The sequence below is a fragment of the Plecotus auritus genome (genome assembly GCF_963455305.1).
Source record: "Plecotus auritus genome assembly, chromosome: 1".
NCBI lineage: Eukaryota > Metazoa > Chordata > Mammalia > Chiroptera > Vespertilionidae > Plecotus > Plecotus auritus.
In genome coordinates, this window is record NC_137770.1 from 49,234,963 (window position 1) to 49,256,567 (window position 21,605).

General features: G+C 41.6%; 1 protein-coding gene across 4 annotated transcripts in view; it reads right to left on the minus strand.

The window, feature by feature from the left end:
• Positions 1-3,484: 3,484 nt before the first annotated feature.
• The window catches only part of DIS3L (DIS3 like exosome 3'-5' exoribonuclease), a gene marked incomplete at its 5' end in the record, with an annotated part of 43,374 nt that continues 25,253 nt past the window's right edge, over positions 3,485-21,605 (minus strand). For 3 of the 4 annotated variants that reach the window (XM_080682361.1, XM_080682360.1, XM_080682359.1), the window contains 11 exons: positions 3,485-5,263; positions 5,352-5,526; positions 7,741-7,886; positions 8,766-8,944; positions 9,046-9,200; positions 10,687-11,220; positions 13,769-13,861; positions 14,432-14,679; positions 16,485-16,646; positions 17,950-18,119; positions 20,862-21,041. In XM_080682361.1, coding sequence (XP_080538487.1) covers positions 4,955-5,263; positions 5,352-5,526; positions 7,741-7,886; positions 8,766-8,944; positions 9,046-9,200; positions 10,687-11,220; positions 13,769-13,861; positions 14,432-14,679; positions 16,485-16,646; positions 17,950-18,119; positions 20,862-21,041 — 2,351 coding nt within the window. In that variant the 3' untranslated portion in view covers positions 3,485-4,954. Of the gene's footprint in view, positions 5,264-5,351; positions 5,527-7,740; positions 7,887-8,765; positions 8,945-9,045; positions 9,201-10,686; positions 11,221-13,768; positions 13,862-14,431; positions 14,680-16,484; positions 16,647-17,949; positions 18,120-20,861; positions 21,042-21,605 lie in introns of those variants that run through there. The other variant, XM_080682362.1, reaches the window with a different exon arrangement.

Here is a 21,605-nt window from a genome sequence, read left to right on the forward strand (position 1 = left end):
TTCTCCTTTTCACCTTCCTCTTCCTCCTTTTCACCTTCCTCTTCCTCCTCCTCCTCTTCTTCCTCCTCTTCCTATTCCTCCTCCTCCTCTTCCTCCTCTTCTTGAGAAATCAGCTGACAGTCATGTGGGAGCTCCCTTGTAGGTAACTAACTGCCTTTCTTTTGCTGCTTTTAAGATTTTCTCTTTGTCTTTAACCTTTGCCCTTTTAATTATGATGTGTCTTGGTGTGGGCCTCTTGTTTGAGACTCTGCCTTTCCTGGACTTGTAAATATATTTCTTTCACCAGGTAGAAAAATTTTTTTATATTGCTTCAGATAGGTTTCAATATTTTGCTCTCTTCTCCTTCTGGCACTCCCATAATGTGAATGTTGGTACGTTTGAAGTTGTCCTAGAGGCTCCTTACACTGTCTTCCTATTTTTGGATTTTGTTTTTCTTTTTGCTCTTCTGACTGGGTGTTTTTTGGTTCCTCATATTTCAAATCGTTGATTTGATTCTTGGTATCCTCTACTCTGCTGTTCATTCCCTGTAAATTATTTTTCATTTCAGTTAGTGTATCCTTCATTTCTGACTGGTCCTTTTTCATATCTTTGAAATTCTAAGATCCTGAACATCTCACTAAGTCCCTTGAAGCTCTCATTAAGATCCTTGAGCAACCTTATAATCATTGTTTTGAACTCTGTATCCTGTAGTTTGCTTGCTGCGATTTCATTTAGTTCTTTTTCTGGAGATTTCTTCTGTTCTTTCATTTGTGACATGTTTCTTTGACTCCACATTTTGGCTGCTCCCCTGTGTTTGCTTCTTTGTATTAGATAGAGCTGCTAATTGGTAAAGTGGCCTTGTGTAGTAGGTGTCCTGTAGGGCCCAGTGACTTAGCCTCCCCAGTCACATAAGGTGGGCACTCTAAGTTCCCCCCTGTGTAGGCTGTGTGCACAGTCTTATTGTAGTTGAGCCTTGATTGCTGTTGGCGTCACTGGGAGGAATTGACCTCTATTGGCTGTGAGGGCCAGCTGTGGCTACAGAAGAGCTGCTGTGCAGGAGGCACTCCTATGGGCAGGACTTGCTTCAGTGGGGCTTTGCTGCTCACTGAGTCTGCCACTTGAGTGTGTCGCTTGTGGATGTGTAGAGTTGTAATCTGCTATGTTCTGAAACTGTCCACTGAGTACAGAGGCTTTGGGGCCTCCTGGAGGTGCAAAGTCAGCCACTGCCTGGGACCACCTGGCAGGAGCTACAGAGCTATCTGCAGATGGCTGCTACTTGTGTTGGGCTTAGAAGTGCCCAGCTGAGGCCAAGCTATGAAGCAAGGCAGGCAGGTGCTAGTGCCAGGTCTTGGTCTTCTAATTCATAGATATGGGGCACCCTGATGCCAGCTGTTGCATGTTTGAGAGGTTTTAGGAATGTCTGAAACCTGAGCCAGGACTGGCCATTTATATGGAAAAGCCACTGCAAACAGCTTGGGTGGGGCTGCAAATTGGGTGAGGTGTAGCCTCTGGGAATTTCCAGGTGGAGCGAACAGTATGAACCAAGCTGATGGAAACTCAGATATGGCTGCAAGTCAGCTCTGTGACGGGAGATCTCAGCATAGGAACAGTGACCTCATTGAGCACCCCTGAGAGAAAGCCACCCCTGAGTTCTTGCTCCAATGCTAGATAATCCAGATTTCCCCCATATGTCCCTGGATCTCTTCCCCCCGCCTCCCACAAGCTGCTGCCCCAGTGCTACAGCTCAGAGGAAGTGAGTCTGAGCACTGGCTCTTTATGAGAAACTACCTGGGTCTCCAGCCTTCGTATCACTCAGCCAATCCCTGCTGGTTTTTATAGCGCAAACTAGAGGCCTGGGGCATGAAATTTGTGCACCGATAGGGTTCCTAGGCCTGGCTGGTGATCAGGGCTGATCTGTGGGGTGATTGGGTGGCCCCCACTGGCACCCACCTTGGCTGGTCTGGGGCCTGTGGGCTGGGAGCAGCTCCTGCGTTGAGCATCTGCCCCCTGGTGGTCAGTGTGTGACCAGTTGTTCCACACTGTTCAGTTGATTTGCATATTAGGCTTTTATTATATAGGATTCCCAGCTCTGGAACCCTGGGACCCCTTGCTTCTCTCAGGAGGCTTCTGCAGCCAAGATATGTCTCCCAAAATGCCAGATGTGGATGTCTGACCAGCCTGTTCCGTGCCTCCACCCCTCCCACCAGTTTCAATGTATTTTCTTTACTTATTTGTAGAAGTTCTATTCAGCCAGATTTCAGGCAGTTCTGGATGGTTGCTCTGTATTTTAGACGTGGTTGTGGGAGGCTGTGAGTAACGTCATTTCCACCATCTTGGTTCTATAAAAGTTTCTTATTGCTATTTAGTTCAGCAATTTTCACTTTTGGTAAAATGTTTAAGGTTTTTATATGTGTTTACATGTATTTTGAGAAGTGACTTTAATATTTAAAGGGTCACATGAAAAGTTGATATATTGCCTGGCCTGCCTAGGAGCTAGGGAGGTTCAAATGTTCCTTGGTACCTACTGACTAGTTGGAGAGAAATTTGAAAAGTATTATGAGAATATGGCAGATTCACAGGAGACCTTTGAGTTAGAGATCCCAAGAATTGGGGGTTTTAGGGGGATAATTACAGATACGGAAGTACTACATTGACAACTAAGTTTAAAGAAAGTCTCTCTAGTTTTTCGCAGGAGATTCCCATTGGGGAAAGGGAAAGTCAAAGCTAGTTTTTACAAACTAGGAGATGGGAAAGTTGCTTTATATGAGAAAGACTGGCAGAGGGATGGTGCTGAAGTGGCTTCCATCCATGAAGTTGAGCAGCTTGCTCTCTTCAGGCTTGCTGATTCAGGTGGGGTGGAGAGTGACAAGGATGGTTTGGTTGAAAGGCCAGGAAGTTGAGTACAAGAATATATGAGATATGGGGGGCTAGGGAGGCTGTAGTCTTGCTGGGGGCCATTGTAGTAAGGGGCCAAGAGACATAAGCTTTGAGGATTGTGGCTTGTTGCTGTCAATAGGGGGACCAGCTAGAAGATGGAGCCCAGTCTCTTTAGATGCAACCAATGGCTGGAGAAACTGCTTTCTCAGGATGGTCTGTTCTGGCTCGTCACCCTCATCAGCTGGACTAGAGGAGATGACAAAGGGAAAGGGCAGTTACTTTCTCAGTGGTGGGATTTGCTGGCAAAGTGACAAGTCTCCAACAAGAGCAAGACCAATGCAACTCATCATCAAAAATGAGGTGGAAAGGGAGGTTTGAGAGAACAGAGCTTACCTGAGCACCCCACCCTACTCCTATGCCCTATCACCAACTGGTGCTGGGGATAGCAGGGGAGGTTAGAGTCAAATATGAAATAGTTTAAAAGGGATAGGTGAACAGTACCAAGTCTCACTCTCTGAAAGTGACTGAAAAGTTAATCTGACAGATGTCAGACGTGCCTATGACTCAAATGGCCCACTGTTGCAATTAGTGAAAAGAACTGATTTGAAAGAACTGTTTTTAGGCAAGCTAACCAAATATTAATTCTGGGTTTATTAAAAAACAACTGGTAACCTGATTTGCAGAGCCAACATTCACTATTCATTTCTGAAAAAATAAGTTTCCATAGTGACCTAATTGTACTTTATTTAATGCAACTTTAATGATGAGAAAACATTTTCACATATAGTAGTCCCACTTAGCTCCAGAGGATATGTTCCAAGACCTCCAGTAGGTGTCTGAGACTGGATGGTCCCAAATCCTATCTATACTGTGTTTTCTCCTATATATACATATCTATGATAAAATTTAATTTACAAATTAGAAACAGTAAGAAATTAACACCAATAATTAATAATAAAATAGAATTATAACATGCTGGAATAAAAGCTATATAAATGTGGTCTCTTAGCAAACTAGCATGAATTCCCCTTTCCTTCACAATTTCACAGACAGAGGATTCATTCTTACTGTAGATCTTAGCAACTTTAGCATATAACTTTTTTTCTTTCCTTACTGAGAACTGTCACCTTTTCACTTAAGGAAGCACTTTATTTCTTCTCTGTGGCACATTTGAATTGCCAGCATCACTTTGTGCTTTTGTGCCGGGGGTCTTGTCCAGCATCTAGAAGCGTTCAGGAATCTGGAGAAGGGGCTGCTGTAAATTATTAAAGAGTCTAGAAATGAAACATAATTTTGGAAGGCATTCTGGGGAGCCAGAGGAGCTTGGCTATAGGAACAAGTTCTCTGTCTCTCTGGGCCCCTTGCTTTTTATTAACACAAATTGCCCTAAGGCAAAGTAGATATACATCAAAGGCAAGATTTAGTATACAGAATCTATTGTCAGATTCGGGGAACTGACTACGGCTGTTCAAGTGTTTGGCCAGTAGGAGGCAATAACATGTAGATTAAAAAGCCCTCAGCTGTCTGGTAGCAAGTAATCATATATGCAGATCTTTAGGTGTAGGGAAATGCCCTTAGCCATTTCCAGCAGGCAATCCTCAAGGTTCCATCAACCTTTTGATGAAACTTCTTGCATTTATGACATGCTGGAATTAGCTTCCGGCACTTTTGGGCCGTTATGAAGTAAACTAAGGTTACTTGAAACACAAACACTGCAATCCTGACAGTCAACCTGATAACCAAGATGGCTGAGTGACTAACAGGTTGACTGCATATACTGATTTGCTGTGGATACACTGGAAGATTCATGTCTTGTGCGGAATGGAGCAGGACAGCGAGATTTCATCATGCTACGGCAGAATGGCATGCACTTTGCAACTTATGAATTGTTTACTTCTGGAATTTTCAATGGGTAACTGAAACCATGGTAAGCAAAACTGCAGGTAAGGGGGGACTACGGTATGTGAAATATTTACCCAATCTCAATCGATTAGAACATTGGGTGACACAAAAATTCGACTAACATTATTGTTGAAAAGAGGGTAAAACATTCACATAAGATAAAACCCTATTATTTTATTGACGTAAGATGAGTATTTCATATTCCATGACTGTTTGAGACATCTAGGAGAGCTAGGTCCCATATCTCCTCTAGAAGCATGTACAGGCTTCTTCCCTTGGTTTGGCAGTATTTTTGAAAATCTTCCTGAATGATGTTTACTTTGACTTCTTGGGCAAGCTGAGCTTCCTCCACAGATCTAGTTACTTCCTTCACCAAGTCACTCTTCAGCAAGGGGGCACTCTGATGAAGAAATTCTGTATCTGGTATCATGTATGGTTTGTTGCTCATTATTTCAAGCCTGATTGTATCAGAATGGCATCGTGAGGCCTGTACGGATATTCTCACCTATCACAGAGGATAAAATGAGTATTACTAAATCACATTCTTTGTTCTTTATACTGAAAGCAATATGTAATGTAAATACAAGACTTACTGTTACATGGTCAAACAAATGGAACGTAACAGATTCCCCTCCTGTTGTGGTAGAGGTGATTTTGTTCTGAAATCGTTGAAGGGATCCTGGCTTCCATTCAGAACGGCTATCTGGCTCACATGAGATTACTAAGCCATCTTTATTTTTTAGGTAAGCAGCACCTTTAATCCCAAATCTGAATCATTGCCAGAATAAAAATCCAGAGATAATATATTCTTAGTTTGCAGATCTGGAGTACTTATCTAGAATGCTAGTTTTTCTTCTAAATTAAAAATAATTTTTCCTGTGATTTACCTCTAAATTTTTATTTCATTGATCAGATAGAAACAAAATATCTTGCTAAATAAGTAAAATCCTATCCTAAGACTGATACAGATATACTAGATTCTAATCTTTTATACTTTTACTAGGGGCCCGGTGCATGAAATTCGTGCATGGGGGGGGGTCCCTCAGCCCAGCCTGCCCCCTCTCACAGACTGGGAGCCCTCAGGGGATGTCCTACTGACAGCTTAGGCCTGCTTCCTGTGGGGAGCGGGCCTAAACCGCAGTCTAGCCTTCCTCTACAGGAGGCGACCGGGCTGATTAGGGGAAGGCGCCAGCTCCATCACCCCGCTGCTGCAGCCACTGCCAGCCACCGCAGCCACCAAGGTGTTGTCATCAATACGGACTCCAGTCCCTTCACCATGAAAAAAATGACAACTTTCTTTAGGCATTTTCAAGATGTGTCTTTCATAGGATATGACATTTCTTTTTTTTTTTTAATCCTCACCTGAGGATATTTTTCCATTGATTTTTAGAGAGTGTGGAAGAGAGAGGGAGAGACAAGAGAGAAACATCAATGTGAGAGGGACACTTTGATTGGTTGCCTCCGGCATGAGCCCTGACCTGGGCCCCAGCCAGGGAGGAGCCTGCAACCTAGGTACATGCCCTTGATCAGAATCGAACCCGGACCCTGCGATTGGCAGGCCGAGGCTCTATCCACTGAGCCAAACCGGCTGGGGAAGGATATGACATTTTTAGCCCCTCCAGCAGCAGACCTTCGTTTTTTCCTCCAGGAGTGAGGTGGAAAAACCCTAGATCACCTTCTTGGATTCTTATAACCCAAGTTACCAAGAACACTGCAAGTGGTGGCATATAGGAGCTTAGCCAATGAGCGGTCAGAAAAGGTATTTACGCTCGAACTGGTTTGGCTTAGTGGATAGAGCGTCGGCCTGCAGACTGAAGGGTCCCAGGTTTGATTCCTGTTAAGGGCATGTACCTTGGTTGGGGGCACATCCCCAGTGGGGAGTGTGCAGGAGGCAGCTGGTCGATGTTTCTCTCTCATCGATGTTTCCGACTGTCTATCCCTCTCCCCTCTTCTCTGTAAAAAATCAATAAAATATATTTTTTTAAAAAAAGAAAAGGTGTTTCCTCTGCAGCTCATGCGCAGAGGACCCCCTGCGTTGTGTCCACTGGGCTAGGGGCATGTCCCCGCGGCACAGGGGGGCACGCCCCCAAGGCCGGCAGCCAGCCCTGCATTGTGGGCGCCGGGCTGGGGGTGTGGACCCGGGCTGCCGCTTGGCCCTGGCACATGCGCAAGTGGCCATGGGGCGGGAACATCCCTTGGCGACGTGGCGGATGTTCCTGCCCCACCCCAGCCACTTGGCACCTGTGCCTGTAGGCCCGGAGTGGCTGGGGGCGTTCTGGGACCCCGGCTGCTCAGGGCCTATGCACAGGCCTACAGGCTAGGAGCGGCCTGGGTCCCGAGGATGTTCCCAGGACCCAGGCCGCTCTGCGCCTGCGTATGCAAATTAATCCACCATCTTTGTTGGGTTAATTTGCATACTCCTGATTGGCTGGTGGGCGTCGTGGAGGTACGGTCAATTTGCATCTTTCTCTTTTATTAGTGTAGATAGTGAATTATACAGGATGGGGCAAAAGTAAGTTTACAGTTGTATGTGAAACACAGAGTTCATTCTTTTATTATTTACTAATTATTCTATTATTTTCCATATGAATAACTGTAAACCTACTTTTCCCTACCATGTATAATACATTATGTACATATGGTAACTATAAATAATTGCTAAAAGCCTGGCTGGCGTGACTCAGCGGTTGAGCATTGACCTATGAACCAGGAGGTCAGGGTTTGATTCCCGGTCAGGGCACATGCCTGGGTTGCAGGCTCGATTTCCAGTGTGGGGCAGCCCATCAATGATTCTCTATCATTATTGCTATTTCTATCTCTCTCTCCCCCTCTCCCTTCCTTTCTGAAATCAATAAAAATATATTTAAAAAATAATAATTGCTAAAATAAACATCTTAAATTATATCTAAAGTATTGATTGTTGCTCTACATTTTTAGTTTCACTATAATTTATTAATAATTTTTATGTTAGACATAACATACCTTGGTATAAATACGAGCACACCATTTGTTCTAATTGAATAAATAACCCCATCGGCTATGCAACGCTCCTCAGTTTCTTGGTCTTTGTCTTTAAAATACATGCATTGGAAGAGCTCAGTAGACTGCTTCTGAGAATGCTGTGCTGCCTGTAAGAAGCACAACCCCAAAGCATGAGGACAGACTTCTCTGACATTCCGGAGAAACATGAAATTTATAGTCCCACAGAAACAATGTCTTCAAAAAGGCTAGGTTCTGCCCCAGGTTGGAACGTCATCCCACACAACAAGAAGGCTGCGGGTTTGATTCCTGGTTGGGCCCATACCTAGGTTTCAGTTTTGATCCCCGGTCCAGGCACATGAAGGAGGCAACTGATTGATGTTTCTCTCGCATCAATTAAAAATTTTTAATTTAAATAGCTAACATGGCCAGTGGCTATAATCATACTGCCAAGCACAGAACTATAGAACATTGGATATAGAAAATTATATTAAACATTAAGGTAGTTTCTAATTTTATGTGTCACCAAATGGTCTAGTTTGATGCTGTGCAATATTGAAGCCACTAGCAACAATATGAAATAGAACACAAAACAGCTTCTAAAACAATGATGTAAGTATAATGACATGGTGTGCAATCAATAACAGATGTTTTAAGTGGAAAAAAAGAGGCAGATTTCAAAACAACAGGTATGGTATAATATTTTTATAAATAAGCATTATCTAAAATTGTTAATAATGGTTATCTCTGGATGGTAAGATGATAGATGATTTTTTACATTTCTAAATTTTAGGGAAAAAAATCTATTGTTAAATCTTCCAAATCCACATTAAGTTACTTCAGGACATTTGTAAATGTATTAAGAGCTACTCAACAAGCTTTATAATTTTTCATGTTATTTCATTGGTTAGAATGATTTTAACATTTAATTTGCTAGAATATATGGTACTTCATTCTATTACACAATGAAAGGTGATATTCTCTTAGCAAAAGAGATACTGGGTAAGAGAAATTAAAACCCCTCTTACTCGGTTTCTATTGTTGATATGTCTGCATAATTCCTCAAGATCTTTGTTGCTGAACAAATTTTCCTTAACTTCCATTTTCTTATCTTTTGAAATGGCTGCCATTAACAATCGGTGTACTATGATATCTGCATATCTTCTTATTGGAGAAGTAAAGTGAGTGTATTTATCTAATGCAAGACCTTAAAAAAGAACCAAAAGATCAAAGTAAATAACAACAAAAACTACTTTTGAAACAACCTGCTCAAGGTTAGGGCCACAGAAGGAAAACTTTATCATTCACCATAATGATGGAACTCCTCCTCCGCACAGGATCCAGTGGAGAAATAGAGTGCGTTAGACATGGCCTGTGTAGCCATAGAGCGGAGCAGTCTGTTTACAATGGGATCATTAGGGTCATTCGCGTTATCCAGAGAATCAGCCAGTGTCTTATTGGACCTGACAGAAAAATAGAAAAACTTTTATTTAGTCCCCAGCAATGACTTGTAAGCTAACACTCTGAAGGGAACACTTCACTCATCAGTCTTTTTCTTGAATAGTAAAGAGTAATGTGGTAATACCTGCGAGGTTAAATTAATGCTTGGCACATAGCAGGTGGTCAAATACTTGTTGAATTCCTAACACCCTTAACCTAAACATACTGTGGGTCAAAGAATGGACTTTTTCTTTTCTTTTTTTAATCCACACCTGAGGATATGTTTTCATTGATTCAAGAGAGAGAGGAAGGGAGAGGGAGAGAGAAACATCAATGTGAGAGAAACATTGATCAGTTGCCTCCTGTATATGCCCCAACTGGGGTTCAAACCTACAACATGGGTATGTAACCTGATCGGGAATCAAACCACCGGGAATCAAATGATGCTCCAACCACCCGAGCCAAACTGGCGAGGGCTGGACTTTTTCTTTTTTTTAAATCAAGAATTATGGAGCCAGATAGAGTTAAAAAACTAAACTAAACTAAAGTTGAGGTACACAAGTAAAAGAAACCTAAATTATTATTATTTAAAGAGAGATAAATCATTCTATTTATTTACCCTCAAATAATTTTTAAAAATCCAGGAAATAGCCTAGCTGGTGTAGGTCAGTGGTTGAGCGTCGGCCCATGAACCAGGAAGTTACAGTTCAATTCCTGGTCAGGGCACATGCCCAGATTGCGGGCTTGATCCCCAATAGGTGTTATGCAGGAGGCAGCCGATCGATGTTTCTCTCTCTCTATCCCTCTCCCTTCTTCTTGGTAAAATCAGTAAAAAATAATATTTTTTAAAAATTAAAAAGACACCCACAGGAAATATAAGATTATACTAAAAATTTAATAATAGAGCATATAATTCAGTTCCGTATGTAGCCCACTAAGGGAAAAGAGGGAAAGGAATGATGGAGAATGAGGAATAGGAAAACAAAGCAATACAGTGAGCAAAAGATATCATCAACTAAGAGAGCGGCAAAAAATCCATTTTGATTAATGAATAAAATTAGCACCTGTTACTTCAAAATAAAATATTGAAAAATCCTCTTATACATCATTTTTAACAGGGAAACATTTTATCCTGGAGGTAGGGAGTAAAAAGTCTCCATCCATGGCGGCTTGGACTAATTTGCCATCAGTGTGGTGCCTTACGATCTGCTGCATTTTTAAAGTAGTAAAATAAATAGAATTATTTTTGGGGATCTGCCTGAGGACTAGATGAAAGTAAATCAAGGTTCTTTACTTCTGTATTACAAATTGCAGTGGGTCAAAATTATGCCTCAGTAGACTTGTTTTAATTTTGAGGCTCTATACCTACATTTTAGTATATGAAGAAAAAGCCAAGAAGTTTTCTATTTTTGGTCAACGATCTGGCTATCACATTTTAAGATCTACTGTAAGATAAATAAGTGTACAACATTCCCTCCCATTCCTCTGCCCCCTCAAAAGAGGAACTACCGTGTATCTATGAAGAAGCCTTTTGCTTTAGCACATTCTCTTAACTCCGAGAAAAACTCCTGGTGTGGAGGAGGGTGTTGGCGCAACAAGGCCTGATGAGGGAAGCTCTCCCAGATCTTCTTGGCTACCCAGTGGTTGGCTAGGATCATGCATTCAGCCACCGTCTCATGGACTTCCAGGGGCTGCTTGGGGATGAGGTCACGGATGTTCTTCTTTTCATCCAGCTGTACGCGAACTTCTATCCCTTCCAGTTCCAGGGCACCACAGAGGTCTCGTTTAGCTCGGACATGCCGTGCGATGTCAGTCAACTTTCCAATTGCCCACACTAACTCCTCTAGCTTGGCTTGTCTGCTCCTCTCATCCAAGTCTCTGAATTCTGGAATATCATCGATGATGTTAAAGTTTCCGTCCAGTAGTTCCTGGGCTGCTTCATAAAACAGTTTGTATGATGATCGAATAATGGTTCTGCCATACCACACTTTCTTAATTTCATAGGAGATTTTATCCAATTCCCACATGATGCTTACAGCATACCTACAAACCAGTAACACTGAAATGATTATTTAATTCTCCCATTTTTGAATCAAGCAAAACTAGACTCTAAGTGTAACTTGAAATAAATGGCATTGCTACAAGTTTTTGGTCTGATGTCTCAACCTAAACACTCCACTAAATCAAAGTTAGACTAGATTTTGTTGAACTCTGAGCAAATCTGAAATGAGTTCACATGTAATGTTAGAACTCCTACCTTATAGCTTTCCATTTTAATTAGAATAGCATAGGACTGACAGAGGGAGTCAAGTCTACCGGCTCTCTAGTAAAGAAGAGCAAAGCCTTTCAAATCCTATGGAATGACACTGAACTATGACATCAGTCTTGATGGTAGGTAAATTAGCAAAAAGATCACTTACTAAAGAACCACTGAGCTACCAAATCACTCTATTTAAAAACATGCAACATTTGCAACTCATAAAAAAAGGGCTAGCCCTAGCTGGTGTTGATCAGTGGTTAGAGTGCCGGATGGCACATTGAAGGATTTGGGGTTCGATTCCTGGTCAAGGGCACATTGGTTCAATCCCCAGTCTTGGTCGAGCGCATGTGCTGGAGGCAACCAATCGATGTGTTTCACATCAATGTTTCTCTACTCTCTAACCCCCTTTTCCTCCCTTCCACTCTCTCTAAAAAGCAAAGGAAAAAAATACCCTCACCAAAAAAAGCCCCCAAAAACAAAACAAAAAACCCCACTATTTTTCCCCAAGATACAAAAAAGCTCTTATAAATCAATTACTAAATAGATCAAAAACTCAAAAAAGGGCAAAGAAACATGTAATAATTCACAGAAGGGGATACGTAAATGACTACTAAACATAAAAATGTTTTTTACTTGTAGTAGTTGAATTAAAATGCAAACTAAAACCACTCTAAAATACAATTTTCATCTATCAAATTGGCAAAGTTAAAAAATTACAGCATACTTTGTTGACAAGGCTGTGGGGAAACAAGCATTCTCATCCATTGATGGTGGGAATGTAATTGTTGTAACCTCTATAGGGAAATTTGATTAAATCTATCTAATACATATACCTTTTAAAAAATTTATTAAACATTTTATTTCAAGGTTTGTTTTTTAAAAAATTTATTTTATTTTGTTTTTTAAAAAATATGTTTTTATTGATTTCAGAGGGGAAGGGGAAGGGAGAGAGAGAGAAACATAAATGACGAGAGAGAATCACTGATCTACACACCCTCTGCACACCCTACACTGGGGGATCAAGGCCACAACCCAGGCATATGCTCTGACCAGGAATCAAATTGTGACCTCCTGATTCATAGGTTGATGCTCAACCACTGGGCCATGCCAGCCGGGCTACATATACCCTTTGACACAGAAATTCCACTTTAGGAATTTATCCTCCAGATACAGTGTACTTTTAAAAATATGAAATGACTTATGTTCCAAGTAATTCAGTACAGGTTTGTTTATTAATTATGGTATTGTTTTCCACACAAACAACTGTAAACCTACTTTTGCCCCACCCTGTATATAACACGTATCACCATTTGTGTAAAAAAGAAAGACCACATGTCACCCTAGCTGGTTTGGCTCAGTGGATTAAGGGTCCTGGGTTCAATTCCATTCAAGAGCACATGCCTGGGTTGTGGGCTCAATCCCCAGTTGGGGGTGTGCAGGAGGCAGCCGATCAATGATTCTCTCTCATCATTGATGTTTCCATCTCTCCCTCCCTCTTCCTTCCTCTCTGAAAAAAAAAAAAGACAGACCACATGTCTATACTTGTGCTTATGTGTGTTATACCTAGAAAAATATGTATAAAACTAGAGGCCTGGTGCACAGATTCGTGCACTGGTGGGGTCCCTCGGCCTGGCCTGCGGGCTGAAATCGGCTCTCTGACATCCCCCAAGGGGTCCCAGATTGTTAGAGGGCAGTTCTCAGGTAATGCACCCCAGAATTGGGCTCCTTCCTCTCTGGTTTTGGGTGCATCACCTGAGAACCGCAGCTGCCAAGTCACTGCAGCTCGGCATCACCTGTATTGAGCGTCTGCCCCCTGGTGGTCAGTGTGCGTCATAGCTACCAGTGAGACGCTCCAACAGTTGCTTAGGCTTTTATATATATAGATTGGTAACTAAGGGAAAGTGATAGGAGGGATTCTTTCACTAAATATGTTTTAGAAGTATAAATTTTGGACTACATGGTTTTATTACCTATTCAATAATAGATAGAAACTTCAACTACAAAAAAATAACAACACACTTTCCTAAGTTCATGCTCCTCATGCAAAACAGCCTCAACCAGGGACTATATATGCACAAATGTTCCCAGACGTTAGCCAACATTAAAAAGCCAAAAAACAGAGGGAGAAACAGCCTCACAGGGAGAGAGAGGAAGGGAAGAGAAGGCTGGAGAAATAAAGCTTTCTGAAAATAAGTGGTACAGAGTGGTATAAAGGATACAGGGAGGAAGCAGGGGTGGGGTGTGGGGTGATAGAGTGTGTTAGAAATAAGAGGAGAAAGAGGTCAGAAGCAAGAGCACCAGGTGTCACACACGTAAAAATAATGAATTCACCTATCGACGCCTCCCAGAAGGGAGCACAAATCCGAGCTGAGGATGGAGGGCAGCATATCATAGCGTCGGTCTGCTAAATAATAAGTGGTGGCCCTGTGAAAGACACACATACGGTACATGACCTTCAGCAGCAAGAAGTACAACTGCTGACTGCATGGGTTGCTGTGAGGTAAACGGCCAAAATCTCAGTACAAATTCCCCAAGGCTGTTGTTTTTCCATAAAGTGCAGCCGACTGGGTAATAAAGCTATTCCCATGTTCCCACTTTTCTAAGCGATGCCGCTTCGGGCTGAGTATGCTTCCACTGATATAAAAAAAGAAAGAGAAAATGACACGACTCTTAGTTGTATAAAAAAAATTAGAGTGTAATGATCCAGTATTTATATAAAATAGTATATTGCTACATGAAAAATTTAACCCATTTCAATTTAGAAGGAAATAATGTGTGAAAAGGTTCTGTTACAAAAAGCAAGGTACATTGATCAAGGTACTATTTTTCTAAAGGGAAAAGGGGAAGTGTACCTCAATTTTTTCTCCTGGAAGCGATCTTCAGCATTGTAATAAACTGTGAAATCTATGTTCTGAAAATCTGAAACTAGCATAGTTACAAAATATGTTACAGTTACATACACGTAATCACACTGCTGATTTCCAATAGCATTACCTTGTCTTAGCTTCAATGTCAATATAAGAATTTGGAGCCACAAAGTGTGTGACATCTGCAATGTGGACCCCGAGCTCCAGGTTGCCATTGTTTAAGGTTCTGACTGAGAGTGTGTCATCCACATCTTCACAACCTTTGGGGTCAATGCTGAATACAAGATGGGTTTTCCTCAAGTCTCTACGTTCTCGTTCCTCTTCAGGACTCACCTTCCAGGGATTTTCTGGTGTGTTTACTGGCATCTTACACATCTGTACAACGAGAGGCCAAATATTGATTAATTCCCCAGCACACGTTTCCTATAAAAATCTACTCTGAAAATCTCAACGTGACCTCATAGAAATCCCATTCGTTATCTACTACCCTCTGCAATTGGCCTGTGCTTGCTTCTTTTGATCAATAGTGACTTATTAGGTGCCTCATATGTGTCAGGAAATGTGCTAGGCTCTGAAAAGCCAGGAGTCTATAGAAATAACACAGTCTCCTGCCCATGGGGACTCGCCCAGTCTGACAGGAATGTTCCACAACTTCCACCAGCCTCTTTAGTTATGGGGCTCAAGCAGAAATGAATGGGTGGCTTATAAAGGGTACAGCCTCTACCCCATTTTCAAATGATCCATTTATTTAAATGTAGTTGAGCTTTTAAGTCAAGTCAAACCCTGAAAAAAAATCAACATGTCCCAAATATAAAAGCTTATTTTTTTTAAAAAAGTGTATTCCTCAAAGATAATTTAAGCAGGACCAATCTAGGGCATTCTCTCTTCATTATGACCCGCTTAAACCATCAATTTCTAGTTAAGTAGGCTAAAAGGGAAGAGAATTCTAGTCCTGTAAGTCTAATCCATGCTTTATTTGACTCTAACATTTTCATTAAGAGCTGAAACAAGTCAACAAATAATTTCCAAAAACTAATGTTAAACATAAAAATTTAACAATGTAAAATATTCTAAAATATTTTACGAATATATCTACTGATCTGTCAAAAACTGCACTGAAAATAACACCCATATACTCTTGATGGCAATGCAAACTGGTCCAATTTTTCTGAAGAACAATCTGCCAATGCATAACAAAAGCTATTTAAATTTTTTATGTCCTTTGATTTGGTAATCTCACTTGAAGGATTACATTCCAAGGAAAATGATTAAAAAGAAAAAACACAATGTTCATAAAAGTACATATTTGAAATAGCATTTTTTATAATACTGAAAAATTAAACAGCTCAAATGCCCAACAACTGAGGAACACTTAAGCAAACTAGAGTACATCAATATACAATAATTTGCCATAACTATTAAAAATAAGTAGGGCGGGTGTGGGAAGGAGGGAGTCAATTGGAAAAAAAAACAACAAAGGGGACATCTGTAATACTTTCAACAATACAGATAAATTAAAAAAATAAAAATAAGTAGGCTACATCAATATATAAAAATAATTTTAACTGAAAGAAGCAGAACAGAAAATAGTATGTGCACACTAGTAATATAGCTATGCAAGAATAATAAACAAGATTTATGAGGATTTTAAAAGATCACAAAGTGATGAAAATAGCTGATGCTTTATGTTCATGAAGTGTTGTCTTCTGTAAAGGTTACAAAAGCTGTTTCATAATGAGCATGATATTTTTTACCCAGGATCAGAGATGTATGGAGCCCAACAAGCTGCTTCCCGCAGCCTTCTGCAGGCCTCTGTGAATGATTATGCCAGGGAGCAGAGCCCAGTGGGTCTGTAACTAGGTACCCTTGTAGTTGCTGGGGATGGATGCATACTGACTATAAGATATGACATGCCATTTTTAAGCACAGCTGGAAAATGTAAAAACTTGAGAGCTGTGAAGCTATAGGAAACTAGCTCTGCACTTCAAGCTGATTTCAGTCTGGTCCAAACACAGAATAAAGAAGAGTGAGAATTTTTCATTATGTGTGCCTTTAGACAGTGGATTGTGACAGTGCCAAGATTTTTTTTCTCTCTTAGTGGTGAAACAAACAACAACAAAGGCAAAAGGAAAATGTACAAAATGTCTTGCACCCGACCAAAGTCCTCAGAGAAATCTGACCTGAGCTTCTGAGAAAGGGGCAACAGAAATACTGTTTTCCACCAGGATGGTTGCAATTTCTCCTTCCAGATCTCCGATTCTCCCTAAAACACGCACAAAATGTCCATTTGGGTACACGGACGTCGACTCCCAGGAATCAATGCGCACAACCACCCTGAAGTCCTGCAAGAGGAGAGAAAACAACAAAAACAAAACACATGAGCCCAGCGCCAGGAGTTAAGTGGATCAATTGGAAGCACCAAAAAAACAAGACATAAACCGCATCGAGCTCCAGAAGTAGCCAATTTGCAAATAATGGGTGTGTGTTTTTTAAAATAGGTCTTCCTGTTTTACCAAATGTCCATATGGTATATAAATGCCTGGCCCGGTGCTTTGGAGGAAGGCATCACCTCTCTACATCAAATAAATGGGCTGGAAATTTTAGTTTATTTAAAAAAAAGAAAAGAAAGCCTACTAACACATTTTAGTTAACATTTGCAACACAAGGAAAAAATTCATTTATGCACAATCCAAATTAAATTCCCAAAACAAAAATCTTAATTTTTTTTGTGTGGGAGTTAATTTCTTATTTCTTAAGTCATCTTCTGGTGGGGAAGAAGGTATCAGGGTGATTGATGCCAATGCTCCCAAATTCTAGCATATCCTGGATAAGGAAAGCAGTACTTCCAACTGGCCTCAGAAAGCTGTATACTATAAGGCTTCCAGATGTAAAGGTTACTGTCTCATTTAGAAACAGCAAAACATCAGGCTAATCAAATTGGGTGATGTTTACACTCTGTGCCACAGTGAAAGTTTAATTTCTAACTTTCTTGTTTATGTCTTCTCTCCGGTGCTATATTCCTTTATGGATAATCGATTCTGTGAAGTATCACTATATCATCTCTACAGGGCAGAGTGATCGTATTTCTATATCGCTTGCTAGGAGAAAGCTTGTTAGTGTTGGCACAGTGTATCTATTCAAAGTTTCTGTGTTGGACAGCTGGATAATGTATGTTCTCTCTAGTTGTCTTACACAGCTCTTTCTAGGACGGTTTCTCTCTGGCCTTCATTCATTAACCAAGGACTATTTAATAGATGGTTCTATATATTTAGAATTTTAAAAAAACGGGATCTCAAATGCCAGATGCTATCAATAATTTATGTCTTCTTTTTTTAAAATATATTTTTATTGATTTCAGAGAGGAAGGAAGAGGGAGAGATAGAAACATCCATGATGAGAAAGAATCATTGATTGGCTGCCTCCTGCAAGTCCCCCACTGGGGATCGAGCCTACAACCCGGGCATGTGCCCTTGACTGGAATCAAACCTGGGACCTTCCAGTTCGCAGGCCGACGCTCTATCCGCTGAGCCAAACCAGCTGGGGCATTTTATGCCTTCTTATCCAAAGGAATTAACAATGTTTTCTGGAACTGCTCAAGAGCTGGCAGAATCTGGAGGAAAACAGTTGAGGTACAATGTCAGCTACCTGGAGGGCTTCTGCCTGCTGAGTGCTAATTCGGATTTTGGGAATTCTGTAATCCCAAGGTGTAACTAGGATTTTCTGAGCATTTTTCCCCTGAGATTGGACCTCTTCTTTGGATGGAAATGTCACCACATAATCCCGCCAGTTCTTCTGGAGGATGCCCACCACTCTGCCTTTGGGGAAACAAAACAAAAGAAAACAAACCTTAAGTGGTGAGATGTCACCTATTTGGACTCAGACAAGTTTAGCAGTAAGTGAGGAAGAAAGCAGGAAATACAACATCCCATTTTTTTTCAAGCACATCCACACATGTCGAGAGATGCTTAAACATTTGCCTTCCTAGCATTTTATTATTAAGATAGATTTAAAAAATTAAAAAAATATTTTTTATTGATTTCTGAGAGGGAGAGGGAGAGAGAGATAGAAACATCAGTGATGAGAGAGAATCATTGATCAGCTGCCTCCTGCACACTGGGAATGGAGCCCAAAACCCAGGCATGTGCCCTTGACCGGAATCGAACCTGGGACCCTTCAATCTGCAGGCAGATGCTAGCCACTGAGCCAAACCGGCTAGGGCTAAAAAGATGTTTTAAGTAACGTTGGCAGTATGCCCTTTCTTCTGAGGGGCCTGATGTGAAATTTAGAATCCACTAGTCCCACTTTCTCTTTTGCTCTTACCTTATTGACCTCAGGTTTAGGTATGTTGGGGAAAGTCAATGATTTTCACTTTTTTAAACCCACTCCCTCTACTGGGCATTTTTACTATTTTTCTTGCATTTTCCCACCAGCCAAGATTGTTTGGCCCAACATGATACACAGGAAAGGATACAAATCATTTAAGTCTGATACACAACACTTTTAATCACTGACTGACAAAACAAGTTTTAATATATATATATATATATATATATATATATATATATATATATATTTTATATATTTCATTGATTTTTCACAGAGAGGAAGGGAGAGGGACAGAGAGTTAGAAACATCGATGAGAGAGAAATATCGATCAGATGCCTCCTGCACACCTCCCACTGGGGATGTGCCCGCAACCAAGGTACATGCCCTTGACCGGAACCGAAACCAGGACCCTTCAGTCCGCAGGCGGACGCTCTATCCACTGAGCCAAACCGGTTTTGGCAAGTTTTAATATTTAAAAGTGTTGTCTTTGCCTGTCCATAGTAGCTCAGTGGTTGAGCGCTGACCTATGAACCAGGAGGTTACAGTGTGATTCCCAGTCAGAACACATGCCCGGTTACGGGCTCAATCCCAGTGTGGGGCGTGCAGGAGGCAGCCAACCAATGATTCGCTCTCATCATTGATGTTTCTATCTCTCCCTCCCTCTCCCTTCTCCTCTGAAATCAATAAAAATACATTTTTAAAAAAGTGCTATCTTTTCTTTTCACAAACATTTATTGAGCCTCTACCAGCAATCATCCTGTGCTAGGTGCAGGGAATATAGCAGTATCAAAACAAAATCCTTGATTTCCTGGAGTGTACACTGTAGTCTGGGTGACTGTAGGGGTGGGAGACAGTGAACACAATAAATATATGTGAAGTAGTAATGATTGCTAAGAAGGATGTAAGTAGGGTAAGGTGACCCAGAGTAATAAAGGGTCAGAAGTCGCATTTATTTTAAATAAAGTGACATGTGAGCAGACGAAGTGAGAAAAGGAGGTGTGAGGATGTTTGGGGACAGCTTGTTTCCGGTGGTGGAAAGGACAAGTTGGTTAACGGCAGGAGCAGAATGGTGAAGAGGACAATGATAGCAGGCAGCCCACATTGGCAGGACCTTGTAGGCCAGAGTAGGGACTTTGGATTTTATTCAGAGAAATAGGAAGTAGCCATTGGAGAATTTTGAGTGGGAATGTGGCAAGACCTAGATTTTTAAAAGGACCACGGTGACTTCTGTGTGGAGAAAAGATTATCTGGGAGCAAGGGTTGGAGCAGGAGACCAGCAAGGAGGCTGCTGGGGAAATCTCGCCAAGGAGTTCTAGTGGATCCAATTAGGGGAGAAGTGGTGGAGTGTGGAGTGGCTGAATTCAGTTAGAGATGCTAGGACTTGCTGACGTGTGAAAGAAAATTCAAGGATGACTCCAGGGTCTTTGGGTTGACCAATTTAAAGTGAACATGCTATTTATGGAGATGGGGAAGACTCAGGGAAGAGCAGGTTTGGAAATAGGGAATTTGTTATTAGGCATGGTAAGTTTGCGATGCCCATTAGACATCCAGGGGAAGATGCCAAACGGACAACCGAGTAGACAAGACTGGAGGCTAAAGGTGTCTGGCCTGGAGACAGAAAGCCAGGGGACTGAATGGGCGCTCCTATGGAGAGTGCGCAGGATAAAAGAGATCCAGAGAGGAGCCAGGTGCATGCAAGAGGACAGACAATAGGATGAGAGGAACCAGCAAAGGAACTGAGGGGGAGCAACCTGCAGGGGAGGGAAGAGCCCAGAAGCCAAAGATGTGGTCCATATGCCAAGGACTGCTGGCACTGAGGTCGCTGGTGACTCGGACAAGACATCAAGGTTTTCTTTTTAGGGTGGGGGCATGGGGGGGGGGCACTCCTGAATGTAGTGTCTTTGAGAGAAAATGGGCAGAGAAGAAGCAGAGAGAATGCAAGTTAACTGTTTCACTGAGTCTCGCCACAAACTGCAGCAGAGAAAAGGGTGGTAGCTGCAGGGGATGTGGGGCTCAAAGGGGTTTTGTTTTTGTTTTAAGATGGGAGATATTACAGCACATTTGGGTGCTGATGAGAATAAAATAAACCTGCAGAGAGGGGAAACTGATAATGTAGGAAAAGAGCTGATATCGTATATTAATAATTGCAAAATTTCTGGATTGTTGAGGAGAGGCAAAATAAACATTTCACAAGAAAAATGGATAACTGTGTGACTTTCCAGCTGACTCACCTGTGGGCATGGGCTCGCTTGGGGACTCCCCTGTGGCCTTGTCATCACTGTCATTCTCACACAAGGCCACGGTTCTTCCTTTCCATTCACTTTTAGGAAGCAGTTCCACAACCACCATGTCTCCATGAATTGAACGGTTTCGAGCCTTCATCCCGTGGATTAGGATGTCACTAACTAAACCTGTGTTTGGGACAGCACAGAGAAACCCCATAAAGCCAAGGGGGATGCCACACCAGTGAGGCACTTCAGACATAATATATCTGAGGTCTAATCAGCTTTCCTACAAAGAAAAGCATCCTTCTTTAAAAAAAAAAAAAATAGGTCAAGCTTCTTTATTTTGTTCCATAGGCTAGGAATGAGGAAACACAGCCGCCATGTCATACTGTATAATGTGCTTTCATAAAGGATCACCTTCAATCGTCTTTTAAAGTAGGTGACAGTTCCCTACATGAGACCATGTAAGCCTACACTGGGATTCTGTCACACACCTGCAGGGGCCACGCAGCCAGGGCGAGGCCAGCAGGCTGATGAGCTATGGATACTGCAGCACTGACGGGGGATTCTGACGAGCAGAAGCCCCGAGAAAGCCATTGTGTCTCATTCTCCTTCAGCCCAGCCATGCTACCTGACTGTCAGGGTTCTCTTCACCTTGTCATTGTAGAAGTACACGCCATCATTCAACTTATTTACATATTTTCTTCATTTTATACTTTTTTTAGTGATTCCAATGAGGTAATATAGCAC